Source organism: Neophocaena asiaeorientalis, unplaced genomic scaffold, assembly GCF_003031525.2.
Source record: "Neophocaena asiaeorientalis asiaeorientalis breed wild unplaced genomic scaffold, Neophocaena_asiaeorientalis_V1.1 scaffold150, whole genome shotgun sequence".
Classification (NCBI taxonomy): domain Eukaryota; kingdom Metazoa; phylum Chordata; class Mammalia; order Artiodactyla; family Phocoenidae; genus Neophocaena; species Neophocaena asiaeorientalis.
This window is the reverse complement of record NW_020176571.1, coordinates 16,057,552-16,077,252: the sequence shown is the minus strand read 5'-3', so window position 1 is coordinate 16,077,252 and position 19,701 is coordinate 16,057,552. Positions and strand designations below refer to the sequence as shown.

Genomic DNA, 19,701 nt, shown 5'->3' with positions numbered 1-19,701 from the left:
TCCAAGTTTCTACATTGCCATATGTACAGCCATGATTAACTCAGTTAACTCATAGGAGCCTCAAACAAATTTACTCAGCAAACATTTATCGAGCAACTACAATATGGCAGTTCCTCCACTAAACCTTGGAGTTGAGACAGGCACAGAGTAAGAAAGGAAATAAAAACAATTAAGATGTAATAGATGTCCCCAAAGAACTAATGTTTCCCTGGGCCAATAAACAATTAATGCCAGTATAATAATGTAATGAGTACTGTAATTGCTATACAGTTTTAAATTTATGAGTACACAGAAAAAAGTGATTAATTCTGTCTACACAGGTCAAAGTTTCTATAGATGTGCTAACATTTAAACTAAGTCTTTAGGGGTTAATAGAAGCTTAGAAACCGAAGAAGAAATAAACATTTAAAACAAAATAGGAAACACATGAAAAGCCCCAGAGTGGTGAAAGAACACAGATCATTTGAAAAACAAAAAGAATATCTGTGGGTGGAATATAAGGATAGAAGTATGCCAACCATTGGGAGATCAATCTGCATTTTAAAATGTGATGTAAGGAGATTAAATTTTAGAGGGCTAATTCTGGTAGCCATGAGGAAAATGAATTTATGGCAAATAAATTAATTAGAAAGCTGATTTCAGAAAAAAAGATGAGCAGAGATGGGAAGAGAGGACTAAAAGGTTACAGACACACTTGGAAGAAGTTTAAGAGGAGAACCAATAAGATGTGGGAATAATGGAAAATAAGTATTCTGATTTTGTTTTATAGTTTGTATAATCGTATGTAGTAATACTATTATTGGGGATGAGAAAAAGAGAAGTCTTAGGGTTAAAGACAATAAAATCATCTTTTCAAAACTCAAATTTGAGATGTCTAAAAATAAACATCTACCAAATAAACACAACTAAGGCAGGGGTTGTGCTCAAGAGAGAGTTTTGTCTGGAAGTAGTTTTGAGATTTACCAGGGGATAACTGTACAATTAATCCATATTCAGGCTTATTCCATTAAAAAACTTCCTCCTGCCCCACTGCATCCTCACTTTTCCATAACTCTCTCTCATTTTTTCCAGTCAAAACTGAGAGTTGTTTACGTTTGCATGAATCAGATCTTATTTTTTGCATCAGTTTTTAAACTATCCTCATCAGGCCTAGGATACTTTGGCTATTCCAAACTTTAGTTCAGGGTTTTGTTTCAAACTCTCTTCTCTTTTTATTCTACATACTCTTTCTGGAAAAACTCATAAATTGTCATTGTTTTTATTGCCACCTAAATGCTGATGATTGCCAAATCTATATTTTAAGCCAAGCTTGCTTTTGCTGAGGTTTAGGCTGCTGTTCCAAAGTGCCCGCATTAGAGCTCCATTTTGGTTTTAATGTCCAGATTGCATCCTTTTATTCCTCCCCTTTCACCTCCTCTCCTGTGTCACCACTTAGAATCTACTCTCTTATATATCACATCCAATTAGTCCCCCAAAGCTAAATATTTAATCTTATAAACATCTCTCTTTTTAATATGCTTCACTTTCTATTCCTACCTCAAATGACCATCATCTTACACCCAGAATACTACTGTTTCTAACTGGTGTCTCTTTCCTCACTGTCAACTCTTTTTCACACCACACCCAGGGTGATTTTTAAATACTTATAACTATTTCCACTTCCAATATAGCTGAATAAGTTCCCACTGGACTGATCCAGCAGCAAACAACCATTGTAAAGTCTGAGGGGAAAACAAAAAACACCCAAAAGCATGGGAGAGCAAACAAAAGCAGTCAGATTCTGGACAGGGGTTGACCCTTAAAAGAAGGAAATGCCTAAGGTTAATTTCTCATTCTTATGGCTTTAAGGTAAGGTCACAGTTAGCATTATTCACAAAAGCTAAAATTCTTTTAGAGAAATCACAGTCCTTGTGGCCTGAAGAATGAGAAAGAAGAGTTTACGTTAAAATTTAGGGGAGAATCTCATGAAGGAGAGATCCAGAGAATGGGGAGCCCCAAATTCTGCATATAAACTGTCCAAATTTTTGACCTCTGAACTATTCATGAACAGGGCAACTCAAGTTAGCCCTATGGATAAAGTAATTTAATTGAGATTTGAACTATTTCCTAAGAGATAGAGTTTGCAGTTTCAGGTCAACAAATTTAATTGCCTTGTAAAACAAAAAGTATATCAACACCCTTTGGAAGAATGTAACAATGTTCAAAATTACCAACATATGAAGAGCCAAGAAAATGTGACCATTTCTCAAGAAAGACAACAGTCAACCAAGACTAACCCTGAGATTACACATATGTTAGTATTACTGGACAAGAATTTTTTTTTTTTAGAAGATGTTGGGGGTAGGAGTTTATTAATTAATGTATTTATTTTTGCTGTGTTGGGTCTTTGATTCTGTGTGAGGGCTTTCTCTAGTTGTGGCAAGCGGGGGCCACTCTTCATCGTGGTGCGCAGGCCTCTCACTATCGCGGCCTCTCTTGTTGCGGAGCACTGGCTCCAGACGTGCAGGCTCAGTAGTTGTGGCTCACGGGCCTAGTTGCTGTGTGGCATGTGGGATCCTCCCAGACCAGGGCTGGAACCCGTGTCCCCTGCATTAGCAGGCAGATTCTCAACCACTGCGCCACCAGGGAAGCCCTGGACAAGAATTTTAAAGCAACTAATCTAACTGAGCTCTTTGATGTAAAGGAAAGTTATCTCACAATGAATGAAAATAGAAAATTTCACACACAAAAAAAAACTGTAAAAAGAAGCTATAAGAATGAGAAAAGATACAGTATCTGAAATAACATGCATAATCAAGATGTTAATTTATGCCACATCTTCTGGATAGGTGTTGTGTGTGTTCTCTCTTTGTAACCTATGCTTTCCTATGACGTAAATCTTAGTTAAGTCTCCAAACTTTCTTAAACAGAAACTATCAATAGTCAATATAGCTTTCAAAAATATTTGATAGCAGAGATAAAGATGAAGGTTTGCATCAGACATCCTACAGAAAACTTAATATCTCCCCATCCACTGGATATTTCTCTTTCCAATTAATACAGGAAGGATATGAATGTGAATTATGTTATGTGGGAGCTAATATTTGCTAGGACTGTTCCAGGTATTCTAGAAGTATTATTTCTAATGCTCACAAAATCCTTGCATGGCATGCATTACTCTCTTCATTTTACAAGTAAGAATAATAAAGTTTAGAGATGCAAAGTTATTTAACTAAGGGAATAAGGCTAAAACTGTAGCAGAACTGTGATTTGAACACAAGTATTTCACACACGAAAAGCAAAACAGTTCTTGGATCTAATAATATACTAACCCACTTTTCCTTCATCTCTATTTTCCTAAGTCAGATCCTCATTATGTCTCACTTGGTTTATTTGTAGTAGTCTGCCTGCTTTCCTCCATTTGCAGCAATGGGAATACTGCATGTAATTTTATTTTTCCAACTTTATTGAAGTATGATTGACAAATAAAATTGTATAAATTTAATGTGTATAACATTGCAATTGACATATGCATAAATTGTGATACGATTAGAACAATAAAATTAGTTAACATATTCATCACCTCACATAGTTACCTATGTTTTATTTTTGTAGTGAGAACATTTAGATATACTCTCTTAGGAAATTTCAAGTATATAATACAATATTGTCAACTAGAGTCATCATGCTGTACACTAGATCCCCAGAACTTATGTATCTTATAACAGAAAGTTTATACCCTTTGACCAACATCACTCAATTTCCCACACCCTCTGGTTCTAGCAACCACCATTCCATGCTGTTTCCATGAATTCAACTTTTTAATACCCACCGCAGTGACACCTCTTTAGTGAAGCTGTATATTGCCTAATAGGAATTTGGTTTGTATCTCTCTTATATCTAGTGTAAATATATAATTTATCATATAAACTGGAACAATTTTTAGAGCAAAATGAGTGGTAAAAAATAATTACGCTTAGAACAGTTTTTGAAATTTTATTGATGAATAAATTGCTTGTTACTATTCTAATTTTTTCAAATAAAAAACACATATCCAAGTAAATTGAAGGAAACATTAAATTTTTTTTCTTTTCATTGCTTACTTTAATATTTAAAAATAATAAACAGTATAATTATTCTTGGTGGATATATTAGTATATTTTTATGTATACCAATATGTATACATGTATATCCATGTATTTTATTCAGTTTCTTATGAGTATCTCCATTACTATGTCACTATTATTTTTCTGAAGGATAATTTTCAAATTATTCTTAGACATTTTAGTTTATTAAAAAAATTATCTGAAATCTTCATCAAAATTGCATTTTATGATTACTGAAAAAATAATTGCATTTTATGATTACTGAATTTGAAATTGTCAATATTTCAATTGACTCTTCTCTGTAGCTCATAATATTTTTAATGAAGAAAATATTCTCTTAATAAGCCCACAGCAAATTGTGCTAACTGGAAATATTCTCAATTTCTTTTTAAAAATATTTACCTATGTACATTTTTTATTCTAAATATCACAGTTGCTATCATTTTTGCCTCTCTTTAGAGTATCTTTCTTGAAAAATATTTATATAAGAAAAATTTATGTTTTCTTTAACATTTGCCAATTTTTGTCACTGGAAAATTATAGGTATATTCAGTTACTTTTTATTCAGATAAAGAATATACGTTTATCCAATTCAAATAGTACATGTATTGGGCTTCCCTGGTGGCGCAGTGGTTAAGAGTCCGCCTGCCAGTGCAGGGGACACGGGTTCGTGCCTCGGTGCGGGAAGATCCCATATCCGCCGTGGAGCGGATAGGCCCGTGAGCCATGGCTGCTAGGCCTGCGCATCCGGAGCCTGTGCTCCACGACGGGAGAGGCCACATCAGTGAGAGGCCCGCATACAGCAAAAAAAAAAAAAAAAAAAAAAAAAATGTAAAGGGGCTGAATGTATGTTTTTTTTTTTAAAAAATGTTTTTTTCTGTGTTTATTGAGATGAACATGTGATTTTTATTCTTCCTTTGTTAATATGGTATATCACATTGATCGATTTGCAAATATTGAATCATCCTTACATCCCTGGAATAAATACAACTGGATCATGGTGTTATGACCCTTTTTATATACCGTTGGATTCAGTTTGCTAATATTTTGTTTAGGATTTTTGCACCTATAATCATCAAAGATATTGACCAGTAATTTTCTTTTTTTGTAGTGTCTTTGGTTTTGGTATCAGAGTAACAGGGGCCTCATAGAATGAATTTGAGAGTGTTCCATCCCTTCAGTTTTTTGGAATAGTTTGAGAAGGATAGTTACTAATTCTTGTTTGTATGTTTGGTAAAATTCCCTGATGAAGCCATTCGGTTCTGGACTTTTGTTTGCTGGGAGTTTATTATTATTATTATTTTTTTTTTTACAAACAATTTCGCTACTACTGATTGGTCTGTTCAAATTGTCTATTTCTTCTTGATTCAGTCTTGGCGCGTTGTATATTTCTAGAAATTTGTCCATTTTTTCTAAGTTACCCAATTCATTGGCATGTAACTATTCATAGTATTCTCTTATGATTTCTTGTATCTTTCTTGTATTGATTGTTATTTCTTCTCTTTTATTTATTGTTTTGTTTATTTGGGTACTCCCTCTCTTCTTCTTGATGAGCCTGGCTAAAGGTTTATCAATTTTATCTTTTCCACAAAAACAGCTCTTGGTTTCATTGATCTTTTCTATTGCTTTTTGATCCCCATTTTTCCTCCTTGATCTTTATTATTTCCTTCCTTTTGCTTACTTTGGGATTTGTTTGATTTTCTTTTTCTAATTTTTTTAGATGATAGGTTAGGTTGTTTATATGAGATCTTCCTTGTTTCTTGAGGAAAGCCTGTATTGCTGTGAACTTCCCTCTTGGAACTGCTTTTGCTATCAATACATTCCATAGATTTGGGAGTGTTGTGTTTCCATTTTCATTTGTCTTGAGGTATTTTCTGATTTCCTCTTTGATTTCTTCATTGATCCATTGGTTTTATAGTAGCATGTTATTTAGTTTCCACATGTTTGTTCTTTTCCCATTTTTCTTTCTGTAATTGATTTCTAGTTTCATACCATTGTGGTCAGAAAAAAAGGCTTGATATAATTTCTATCCTCTTAAATTTGTTCAGAATTATTTTGTGTCCTAGCATGTGATCTATCCTGGAGAACATTCTACGTGCACTTGAAAAGAATGTAAATCCTGTTGTTTTGGGATGTAATGTCCTATAAATATCTGTTAAGTCTAACTGGTCTATAGTGTCGTTTAAGATCACTGTGCTGTATTGATTTTATGTCTGAATGATCTGTTCGTTGATGTAAGTGGGGTGTTAAAATCCCCTACTACTATTGTATTATTACCAATTTCTCCCTTTATGTCTGTTAATATTTGCTTTATATATTTAGATGCTCCTGAATTGAGTGCATATATGTTAATGAGTATAAATCCTCTTCTTGTATTGATCCCTTTATCATTACATAATGCCCTTGCTTGCCTTTGTTAAGTCTTTCTTTTAAAGTCTATTTTGTATAGCTACCCCTGCTTTCTTGTTGTTTTTGTTTGCATGAAATATCTTTTTCCTTCCCCTCACTTTTCAGTCTGTTTGTGTCTTTAGCTTTGAAGTGAGTTGCTTGTAAGAAGCATATAGAAGGGTCTTTGTTTTTAATCCAGTAAGCCACCCTATGTCTCTTGATTGGAACATTTAGTCCATGAACATTTAAAGTAATTATTGATAGGTATGTACTTATTGCCATTTTATTACTTGTTTTCCAGTTGTTTTTGTAGTTCTTCTCTGTATATTTTTTCTTCTTTTTATTTCTTCCCTTACAGTTTAATTTGAAATCTATTCATGATAAAAACTCTCATTAAAATGTATATAAAGGGACCATATCTCAACATAATAAAGTCCATCTATGACAAACCCACAGTTAACATCATACTTAATGGTGAAAAGGTGAAAGCTTTTCCTCTAAATTCAGGAGCAAGACAAGGATGCCTACTCTTGCCACTTCTGTTTAACATAGTATTGGAAGTCCTAGCCACAGCAATCAGACAAGAAAAAGAAACCAAAGCCATACAAATTGGAAGGGAAAATTAAAACTGTCACTATTTGCATGATACTTTATATAGAAAACCCTAAAGCCTTCACCCAAAAACTGTTAGAACTAATAAATGAATTCAGCAAAGTGTCAGGATACAAGATTAACATACAGAAATCTGTTGTTTTTCTATATCTAATAATGAACTATCAGAAAGAGAAAGTTTAAAAAATTCCATCAAAAAGAATAAAATACCCAAGAATAAACTTAACCAAGGAGGTGAAACAACTATACTTTGAAAACTTTAAAACACTGATAAAATTGAAGATGATACAAAGAAATGAAAAGATGTCTTGTGCTCTTGGATTAGAAGAATTGGTATTCTTAAAATTTCCATACTACCCAAAGAATCTGTAGATTTAATGTAATCTTTATCAAAATACCCATGACACTTTTATAAAACTAGAACAGGTAATCCTAAATTTCATATGGAACCACAAAAGACCCTGATTTGCCAAAGCAATCTAGAGAAAAAAGAACAAAGCTGAAGGTTTCACTCTCCCAGATTTTAGACAATACTATAAAGCTACAGTAACCAAAACAACCTGGTACTGGCACAAAAACAGACACATACATCAATGAAACAGAATAGAGAGTCCAGAAATAAACCCACACATCTATGGTCAATTAATCTTCAACAAAAGAGGCAAGAATACACAATAGAGGAAAGACAGTGTCTTTAACAAGTGGTGCTGGGGAAAATGTACAGTTACATGCAAAACAATGAGATGAGAGCACTTCCTCATACCATACACAAAAAAAATTAAAATGGATTAAAGAGCTGAGTGTAAGACCTGAAACCATAAAACACCCAGAAGAGAACATAGGCAGAACACTGTTTGACATATTATAAATTGTAGCAACATTTTTCTTTTTTGGTTCTGTCTCCTAAGGCAAAAAAATTAAAGCAAAAATAAACAAATGAGCCCTGATTAAACTTAAATCCTTCTGTACATAAAGGAAACCATGGATTAAAAGAAAAAGACAACCTTTGTAATTGGAGTTAATATTTGCAAATAATACGACTGGCAAGGGGTTAATATCCAAAATATATAAACAGCCCATGCAACTCAATATAAAAAATAAGTAAATAATTGGCAGAAGACCTGAGTAGACATTTTTCTAAAGAAGACATACAGATGGCCAAAAGACACATGAAAAGATACTTAACATCACTAACTATTAGATAGATGCAAATCCAAACAACCATGAGATATCACCTCACACCTATCAGAATGGCCATCATCAAAAGGTCTACAAGTAATAAATGTCAGTGAGGATGTGGAGAAAAGGGAACACTGTACACTGTCAGTGGGAATGTAAATTGGTGCAGCCACTTGCAGTATGGAGGTTCCTCAAAAACTAAACAGTATGGAGATTCCTCAAAAAACTAAAAATAGAATTAACATATCATCCAGCAATTCCACTCCTGAGTACATATCTGGAAACCTCAAAAACACTAATTCGAAAAGATATATACACCCAATGTTCATAGTAGTGCTATTTACAATAGCCAAGATATTGAAGCAACCCAAGAGTCCATCAACAGATAAAGAAGATGTAGTGGGTATACACACACACACACACACACGAATATTACTCAGCCATAAAACAGAGTGAAAATCTGCCATTTAGAGCAATGTGTATGGACCTAGAAAATACACTTAGTGAAATAAGTCAGACAGAGAAAGACAAATGCCATATGATATCACTTATATGTGGAATCTAAAAAATAATACAAACAAATCTATATAGCAAAACAGAAACAGATTCACAGATATAGAAAAAAAAACGAGTGGTTACCAGTAGGGATGGGGAAAGCAGGAGAGGCACATTAGGGGTATGGGATTAAGATATACAAACTGCTATGTATAAAATAGATAAGCACCAAAGATATAAAGTATAGCACAGAGAATTATAGCCATTATCTTGTAATAAGTTCTAGTGTAGTATAATCTGTAAAGATACTGAATCTCAGGTATATAGAGACTATATACCTAACACTAATATAGTATTGTAAGTCAACTATACTTCAATTAAAAAAGTAAAAATTTAAAGGAAACAAGACTCAACTATGACTTATGTATAAGAAACTCACTTTAGATCTAAAGACACGCAAAGACTGAAAGTGAAGTGATGGGAAAAGATATTCCACACAATTGGTAACCAAAAGAGAGCAGGGGTGGTTGTATTTATATCAAACAAAATAGACTTTAAGTAAAAAATGTCACAAGAGACAAAAAGGACGTTATATAATGATAAAAGGGTCCATTGACCAGGAAGATTTAATAAGTATCTCTATCCCTATCTGTCTATCTATCTATCTACCTCTCTTTCTATCCCCAAAATTAGAGTACCTAAATATATAAAGCAAACATTTACACAATGGAAGGGAGAAATAAAGAGCAATACCATAATAGTGGAAGATTTTAATACCTTATTTTAAATAGTGGATAGAAATAATAAGGAAATGGATAACTCAAACACCACTATAGACCAAATTGACCTAAAAGACATATAAAAAACGTTCCACCCAACGACAGTGAAATACACATTCCTTTTAAATGTACTCATATCTTTCTCCAAGATATATCACGTGTTAGACCACAAAATAAGTTTTAACAAATCTAAGAAGATTTATATCATCGCAAGTATCTTTTCTACCCACAATGGAATGAAACTAGAAATCAATAGCAGGAGAAAAACTGGAGAATTCACAAATATGTAAAAATTAGGCAACACCCTCTTGAACAACAATAGGTCCAAGAACTCAAAAAGGAATTTAGAAAATATCTCAAGACAAACAAAAGTGAAATCACAAAATACCAAAACATATGGTATGTACAAATACAGTATTAAGAAGGAATTTCATAGTGAAAAACAGCTACATAAAAAAAGAATGATCTCAAATCAGCCACCCAACTTTATATCTCAATGTGCTGGACATTGATTTCATTCTCACATGTACAGCAAGATGACAACAATCTGGCCAAAGCAAGTAAGATTGCCTGCATGGTCCCTTGCAGAGTATATGGAGAAGTTACGAGTTAGCAAGCTGGCACTGTGTATAAAGTATGTTAATTGCTGCCCAATAATAAAGACCAGAGAAGCAATAAAAATAGTAGTAGCTAGCATTTATTGAGCACTTACTATATACCATACATTGTTCTAGTGTTTTACTTCTGTTAGTGGATTTATTCCTTACCATAAGTCTGTCAGCCAGATGCTATTATTTCCTTTCACAGGTGAAAAAACTTAGATGCAAAGAGGGCAAGTGACTTCCTCTAGGAAAAAAATATATATTTACAGGTTTTGGAGATTAGGACCTGGACATCTTTGCGTGCCATTACTCTGCCTACCCATGAATATATTAGGTAGCCCGGCAAGGGGGTCTTAAGGTTGCAAGTGGAGTTAAGGATGCTAATCAGATGACCTTGAAGAGGTCATCCTACATTATCCTGGTTAACTCAATGTAATTCTACGGGTCCTTTAAATGTGGAAAAGGGAGCAGAAAAGTCAATGTCAATGTGAAAAATACTTGACTGACCATCACTAGCTTTGAATATGGAAGAGAGCTATTAGTCAAGAACGTTGGGCAATTTCCAGAAGCTGGAAAAGGCAAGGAAATGAATTGTCTTTTAGAGTCTCCAGAAAGGATACAGCTCTGCCAACATCTTGATTTTAGCTCAGTGAGACCTATTTCAGACTTCTCAACTTCAGAATTGTATGATTATTACAGAACTGTGATAAATTTGTTTTGTTATATTAAAGACATACATATACATACACACCTATACATATGTGTACATTTGTATTTCAGTGTCAGGAGGTGATAAATGCTATGAAGAAAAATCAAATTTGGTTCAAGAGTTATGGATAGGAAATGCTATTTTATATGGGGTGGTCAGGGATGAGGTAATGTTTAAATAGAGATTTGAATGAGATGGAAGAGCAAGATATCTGGGAGTCAGACATTTCAGATGAGGAAAGAGCAAGTGCAAGCTTCTCCAAGTCAGAAGTGCACGTCGCATCTTGAGAAATAGCAAAAAGTCTAATAGGCCAGAAGAAGGTTAGCCAGAGGAAAACTGGTGGTTACAAATGGGATGGTTATCCTAATGATTTCCGGGAGGGGAGTGGGAATGAAGGTAGAATGGGAGACCTTTTACTTTTTCCCTATTGTTTATGTTTTTTGATGATGATGCACTGCTTTTGTGTTTTTAAAGAATTTTCATTACAACGCAGTGGTACGAGAAATCTGAAGCACGGAAATGACAAGTGTAAAGATGAACAATGTACTTGCAGGGTTTATATAACCTACTTGGTTCAGTTCAAAAATTGAGGGAAAGGGGTAAGAAAGAATCAAACTATGCTGTTGTTATTCTAAATTATTATCTATTTGCACTTTTACACAGTTTTCCCTGCTGAGTCTGTATACCCACATCAGTAACAACGTGTATTTGTGTGTGTGCAGGCAAATATGCTTGCTTGAAACTCAATTATTCGGTATAAAGGGGAATTTTTAGAAGTACAGAATGAGGAAGATTATTAAATAGCCCACTTACAAATCTGTGCTTACCAGAATATCTTGAGGGTACTAATATTATGGAAACCCACAGGTACTTTAGCAACGTGGAGTACAATTGAGCTCACGGGACTTGCAATCAGACCGCCTAATTTCAGACCTTGGCTCTACCACTTTCCAGCCTAGGGACCTAGAGAAAGTCATTCACCCTCTAAGTTCTTTTTCATGTGTCAAAGGGAGATAATAGCATATGGCTGACTGAACTGTGGTAAGGAATAGATCCATTAGTAGAACTAAAATACTAGAGCAGTGTCTTGCATTTAGTAAGTGCTCAATAGACTATTACTGTTATTGCTTCTCTGTTCTTTATTATTGGGCTGCAATTCACATACTTTATACACACTGACAACTTGCTACTCGAAGCTTTTCTCCAAATATGCTGCAAGAGACTACCCAGGCAATTTTATTTGCTTCAGCAAGTTTGTTGTCACCTTCAATGCATGTGCAAATGAATTACTGTAACCCTCCATGTTTAAAAGCGAAATAAGCCAGCACAACCTACTACCCCTAGGCAATAGAATGTGGTCCGGTTGCATTAGCCAGTACTTTCTCCTGGTGACTGCTTTTCTGTTTAAATATTACTTAAATATTTCATCAGAACTGATTTTACCAATAATCTCTGAAAAACAAACAGACTTCATGTTCCCTGGACAAAGTTAAAACAGACTTTATATAACATGATTGCAATTGAATCTGATCTCTGCTCTTTATTCAGCTAGATAAGACTATATCTTTGAGGAAAACATTTTAAATATTGATCAAAGTCAGCCCTGATTGGTTTTTTGATTTCCTCTAGTCTTCTCTATCGGGGTTTAAAGGCTTTGATTTAGTTTTTAGAGTTTTCCATTTACAACCTAGATGACTTCACACAAACTTCTCAACTTCCTTGAGTCTTGGTTTCCTTGACTCTGTGCTCAAGGATTGCTTTTTCCTGTCTGTGAAAATCGCAATACAATCTATATCATTCACTGTCTCACCGTTTTTGTGACAGAAGCAAGAGACAGGATTATCACTTTTACCCACTTGCATATGGAAAAATTAAATGACTTTCCTAAGTCATCAACTAGGTCTTTGGGCCAGGTCTTTTAGTTCCCTTCAGACTATATCATTTAAGTTAATAGAATAACAAATGCTGTTCTTTAAAAAAAAAAAAATTAAATAGGTCAAGACCACAAAGTGATTCACAAGACTGATAAATCTTCTCTGTTATAGGTCAAATGTAAGAATCTTTTTTTACATACTATCCATTACACAGAGACTGCTTTATTTTAATCACATTTATAAGTATCTTTTTGTCCATCAAGAATCAAAGAGAAGATATCAAAATCTTTCTAAATTTTCAACATTAATAAATTCTTAACTAGAAATGTCACCAAAGACCTTCTATCCAGATTTAAAGGTTGATTTATATCAAGATATATATCATTGTGTTAATACTTTAATGTACGCTTCAGTTGAAAACTCTAATTTGAAATATAATATTCTTTTAAAAAACTGGCTGCCTTTTCTTTAAATCAAAATTCTCCCTTTACTTATTTTAGTTTGAAAACATGAAACGCATTCCACCTTGAATCCATTGCAGTAGTTTCTAGTTTTCCTTTCCTCAGAACGTTGTGCCTCTGCTGTCTTACTCAAATGTTGATTCTGGTCCATCATTGAACTGCAGATATCATGTGAATGTTTTCAATTTTTGTCGATGTTTCGTTCAAAATGATCACCTTTTTGGAGAGGAAAGTTATAATTTATTTCACTTTAACAATTCAGAAATGAGAAAAGCCTCAAGGTCAACATCAATCAATCAATAATTCCACTAATATTCATTCAGGACCTACCATGTCCTGAGCACCGGGACACAAAAGGAAACACACACTCACACACACACACTCACACGTATACAAATTTCTAGCTTTAGCGAGATTGTAATTTAGGAGGATAAATGTATGGAGGGGAACTTGAAACAACAAATAAATAAAGTAATATAGAATCACACATTAGATTGGATTAAATAAATTATCAGCAATTACCAATTGGAAATAAAATTTTGTTATATTTTCTGTATATCTACATTATAAGGTTTAGGAAGACAAATAAGTGTTTAATTCATCTTTCTGGTTTTACAAAATGCCAAACAGTATCTTGCATATAGTAGATAGTCAAAATGAATAGAAAAATAATGTAATTCATTATAATTAGAGTGGCCTAAAAAGGTTTCAGAGAGAAATACCTCTGGAACCAGGCTCCAAAAGCAGAGAAAGTTTGGATTTGTTAAAAAGAGCTTAGTGTACTCTAAGTACCTGGCAGAGGGACTGTGGCCGTGCTTGAACTTACCATCACCATGATTCCACTTTATTTTAATTTTGTTTATTTTTGAAGAGAGAGTATATTTGAAGTTGAAAGCACAAAACATCAAAAATGACATATAGGAAAAATTCTTCCTCTAACCCTCATCCAGTTTCTCTTTCTGAGGAAGAGTATTATTAGCTTTCAATGAATCTTGTCCAGGAATGCGATATGCATTTTTAATTAAATACACAATATTTTCCTTTTTTAAAATAAATGGCAGCATACCGTTACTACAGTTATCTGCCTTCTTGCTCTGCTTTATATACTTAACTTTATATTAATATGGCTTACTCAGTTTTCTTATGGTTCTAGGGTATTCCATTGTCTATAGTTTATCTACCTAGTTTTATGTCTAGGTAGCATCTAATTTAGATTAGGTTGCATCTAATTATTTCATATTAGAAAAATTTCTTAATATGTCTTTTGATTTATGTGTGATCATTTCTGTAGGATAAAATTCCTGCAAGTGGAGTTTTGAAGTCAAATGTAAGAGGGATTAAAATTTTGAGAGTTATTAAGCCCCTATCTTAAAGACTAGTAAAATGAATCAACTTATTTCTTAGATTTGCTCTTTTTTGTAGAATAGTGTGTTATTCACTGAGGTTTAGAAAATGTATTCTTATTTATTCATATGTGCATAATACATATTTATGTAGCAGAAATACCTATTTATGTATAGAAACAAGCATAAACATAGATATATGATTTAATAGGGCACTAATTATACAGTATATTTAATACATGTTCCATATACAGTTGATTCTCATTATTTGCAGTAGTTGTGTTCTATAAAGTTCTTGCAAATGCTGAATTAGCAATTACTAAACATTGCTCCTAGGGGAAATACAGAGTTTGGTTCCTGTTTATCTGTGGTCACAACATTTTTGTCAACCAATGAATACATAACCTTGTTTTATGTTTCCTTCCTGTTAGACACCTTATTTAATTCGTATTATTGATCACTAACATTGAATCTGTGGACAGTAGCACTTTGCAGCTCAAGCCTGAAGGAAGCTTATGTAATTCCTGTATCTTTTCCATCAGGCACATCACAGCTCTCTTGGACTTAGGAACACTAGACAGCACTTCAGCATTATGCTTGAGAGTCATTTTAATAGCAAAGTCACCTACAAAAAGCACACAAATGAAAAAAAATGGCTCTAAGTAGACTGTGAAAAGGTCACTTGTTTCTATTACGAGAGCAAAAACAAGAAAGCAGAGCCATATCTTATATCTTGTCCAACCTCAGCTGAGAACATTCATGTGGGAGAACTCAAAATTTTTTGCCACTCTCTGCAGGTATGTGAATGGCCATGAAAGAGCAGCAGTATTGATTTGAGGGTTACAAATCCATTTTAGTGAGTAGGAAAATTCACAAATACAGAATCCACAAATGATGAGGATCAACTGTATATTCTATTCATTAATTCATGCAACAAGAAATTATATATATATAAAGTCCATCAATATACATAATGCATATTAAATGGCTAATGTACAAATACAGAAATGATAAATATATGAAGATATTATCACTTGTGTGTATATGAATGTATATAAACATACACATGAATGCAGAAACCCACACCCATGTACATCTAAGTGAATCCTAGTTATTCTATACTTCTGGCATGTGGTCCATATATACCTGGACCTGTTCAGTTACTGAGTGAAGTGGAGTGAGGAGGGAATCAGTAGTTCAGTCCCAAGGTCACAAGCAGCCTTTTGATAAGTTTTATGTCATTTTTACATGAACATCTCTTTCTGTATCTTTGTTCAGGACTTAAATGTTAGGAAAGCATTTTTACCACTTAATCCTCTGAATTATTTGAAAGGTGGATAGTCACCCTTTAGCTTTTTGTTTGTTTGTTTGGTTTGGCTACTCAACAAACATTCCTGAATGCTATGATCTCACCACTCCTATCTTTGTTGATTGCAATTGATTAAATTATTGTCCTGTCTCCTAGCCTTCTCCCTTTCCTATGCATATCACTTCCATCCTTAGAATCTTTCAGAGGTCTCTTGTACCACACAAAATAAAACTCACGTATAGTATTTGATATTCTTCCTGAACTAAAACCAGCCTTTGTTTTTAGTCTCAATACACCCATAAACACTTTCCACCCTATGGAACCACTGTCCCCAGAAGAAAGGTCTCTGCTCACCTGTATGTTTCTTCTTAACCTGTAATGTTCTTCTTCATCTCTTGTTTGTAATTCTGCCCCAACTCACCCCTCTTAGATATCTTCCCGTTGTCACTCCCAGTTGAAATAACCTTTCCCACACTGCTGCTCCACTGGACAATATCCCTTGTAATGTAGTCATTCCTTTTCCCTGTATTTCTACTACTTTCTCAAACAGATTGCTAGTCCACACCTCTCTCCTACATATTGGGGAAAAGTATCCAGATAAAAAGTTGGAAATGTAGGCACTTTTACCTTATTTCTGAAAAAGATTAAATTATAACAAATCACTACATAGTAATTAAAAGGTTGAAATATCAATTCGGGGTTGACTCTAAACACCATATTTTCCACATCACCATGGCATTTTAAGCCTGACTTGAAGACATTTAACAATTTTTTCTCTGGACATATTTTTTTCTCAGAGTTCTAAACAGCTAACATGTAAATGAATTTGGGGGATGCAATAAGTTTATAACATAAACCACGATGTTCTGTAAGACAGGCATTCAGATGTAGCATTGCAACTCTTCCTTGAATAATAGTACAGTCCAGTTCTGCTCCCTTTTGACTGGGGTGGAGCAGAGGGAAGAATCTCACCAGCCTCTGCTTATCTGTGCAAGCTTTTCCTATTTGAGTGATCATAGAAAAGCAGTGCAATCCAAGTGATCTACCATGTACAATACCTGTGGTACTAAGGAGGGAAAAAGGGAAAACAGCATTTACTAACTTCTTAAACCTTTTATGGGTCTGTAAATAATTTAATACTTTTTAATTAAATAATATTAATAATAATTATAAGGGTAGCCACCTTCCTGAGTTGGAGAAGGGAACTAATATTTTTGAGTCCTTAGTTTGTGCCGGGAACTGTGCTGAGGCAGAAGTTTTTTCTCATTTAATCAGAGATAAAATCATCTAGAAAACCTCTTCTTTTGGCCTCCCCTTGAGTCAAATTTGAGTTGAAACAAGGAAAGTTGAGGTGAGTAAGTGGCTATGAGGCATATCCCATTTCTTGATGTTTGCCAACTAACTCTCCAACCCACATTATTTTTTCAGACTTGAAGTTCCACTTGAATAGAAAGTAATAGGAATGGGATTTCAGTCTTTATTTTTAAATTATAAATGTCTGATTTTCTGTATTTTATTTTTAAAAACATCAACCTGAGGCTCAGCTACCTCTAGAAGGGATAGTTAATAAGTTTTAAAGGTTTAGAACATAAGGGTGTAGAAGACACATAACATAAAATATGTAATATTTATCATGTCCATCAAAACAATTTTTCCCCTTGAAATTTCTGGAAGTTTCTCACATACAGGAAACATTGAAATTCGAGAATCTCAAAGGTTCTTACCTGGACTTAGGATCCTACAGCAATGGCCACAGGTCCATCCCTTTATCTGTTGTTATAGTCTCTTGTTAAATAGTTGGCTCGTTATCTTTTTTACAGTCCAATGATGATTAACTACCGTCTTAGGTCATTGTCCCAGGCAAATAGAAGAAAATTAACTACTTATCCTAAGAATCTCCTCTGCATGCCTGTAGTTTAAAGATTATGTTAATAATTTCTCATAATTTACAAATTACTTGTATGTAAAAGTTCAAAAATTAAGCTTTACTTCTGAGAATAATTTACATTTGCTTACTCAATTAAGTTGTTTGCATATTTTTCTTTAAAAATACAAATACAACAGATTATCCAAAGTGATAAAACAATTCCACATAGAAAAGACTACAAGGCAATTTAAAAAATTTGTCTACACAAGGACCTACTATACTATACTATACTATATAGTACAGGGAACTCTGCTCAATGTTATGTGGCAATCTGGTTTGGAGGGGAGTCTGGGGGAGAATGGATACATGTATACGTGTGGCTGAGTCGCTTTGCTGTGCTCCTGAAACTGTTACAACGTTGTTAATTGATATACTCCAATATAACATAAAAAGTTTAAAAATAAATAAATAAAATAAATATGGGGAAAAAATTTGAAAAATAAAAATCTGTCTACAGGTTCCTTTAGGATTCAAAAAATCAAATATACGCTTCTGTTTGATATTTGGGTGCAATTCTAATATGATGTGCCTGGATACTGGATGTCCCATATGGAATAGTAAAGTGCCAATTCATTACAAGGCAGGTCTTCTAAGTGACAACATTTTTAAAGATGATGAAAGTCAAGACTACTTTGCATAATAGATGTCTTATATCAAGGTATACAGAAAGTAGGTCACATTATTTCTTTCTATTCACTTGGTTTTTAGAGACAGGGAGACCTTGACACAATTGAACATTTTCTTGGGGTTCTTGAAGTTTCATGCCTCATTTGTTCATTCAGCAACCCAAATGTTTTTGAATCCCTGCTATACCCCTCTACCTCAGATACTGGGCTCTGTTCCGGAGGTGTACTAATGCAAATAAAATTCATACGCTTCTTCTCTCACATGAATAAATAATATATATTATATATGTTTTATACATATATGTTAGTTATTCATTATAATTATATATAGTATATATAATATATGTGTATGTAGAGAGAGATGTGTGTGTATATATATATGGCTATCATATATAGATAGCAATGTGAATGTATATACATGTACACAGATATGCACATACACATATGAATATATATATGTACATACATATATAGCAATGTGAAGATGCATATGTGAAAACACAGTTATCCCTTATCACTCCTGCAGGACAATCTTTGATACAGCTGCAACAATATTTATTTAAGTCCTATATCTCAGTTATTTGATAAATTGGTTCGAGCCTTGGAACTGTTGGAATCATGGGAAGAATCAGAGACTGTGGAGGGGAAATGTTAGGAAATATTAAATTTCTCAGTTAAAGGGAACTGAGGAATGAAGACCTGGGCCTGGGAAGGTTAGGATCCAGTCATCTATCGCAGACTGGGGCCCACACTCAGGAGATTCTGATTCAGTTGACCAAAGATTATGATGTTTTAATAAGCACTTCAGTGAACTTTTATGTTATGCCAGATTCTGAGAACAACTGTAGCAGAGCTAGAGAACATTTTCAGTTGATTTCGTGAACTTCCTTTTCATTCAGAGTAGGGATATAGTCTAGGGGTTCCAATGCTACTGATTTTCTCTAAATTTCTGTTCTACCCAAGTCACATCACTTTGTTTTGAGACAGCTGTGTTGAAAGAATGAAGGTAAAACAGTACAAATTAGTAGACCCTTTTTAATCCCTAAGCTAAAGCTTTCTGTTGAAATTCTGGAGTGTTTCCAGAGATCAAAGAGCATTTGCTCTTTTTCTTACATGACTGTTTTAAGTACTTGAACTGTTCTTCTTGTGTGACTTGTGGAAGAATATAGGTGGTCAGGAAAGACGTTGCAACAGTTCTTTCAAGATCAATATTATGCTAACATCCATGAGTCAATAGAATTGCAAAATTTGCTAAAAATAATCTTATTGGTATTTACTTCAGAGATAATCGTCCCAGTTCTGATGATATATG

The 19,701-nt window shown here is 33.9% G+C and overlaps 1 protein-coding gene across 1 annotated transcript in view; it reads right to left on the bottom strand.

The window, feature by feature from the left end:
• The window catches only part of LOC112391832 (solute carrier organic anion transporter family member 1B3-like), a 58,106-nt gene extending 40,486 nt beyond the window's left edge, over nucleotides 1-17,620 (bottom strand). The window contains exons 1-2 of the mRNA XM_024733324.1: nucleotides 17,561-17,620; nucleotides 13,249-13,400 (exon numbers count right to left, since the gene is read on the bottom strand). Coding sequence (XP_024589092.1) covers nucleotides 13,249-13,338 — 90 coding nt within the window. The 5' untranslated portion in view covers nucleotides 13,339-13,400; nucleotides 17,561-17,620. The remainder of the gene's footprint in view (nucleotides 1-13,248; nucleotides 13,401-17,560) is intronic.
• Nucleotides 17,621-19,701: the final 2,081 nt, after the last annotated feature.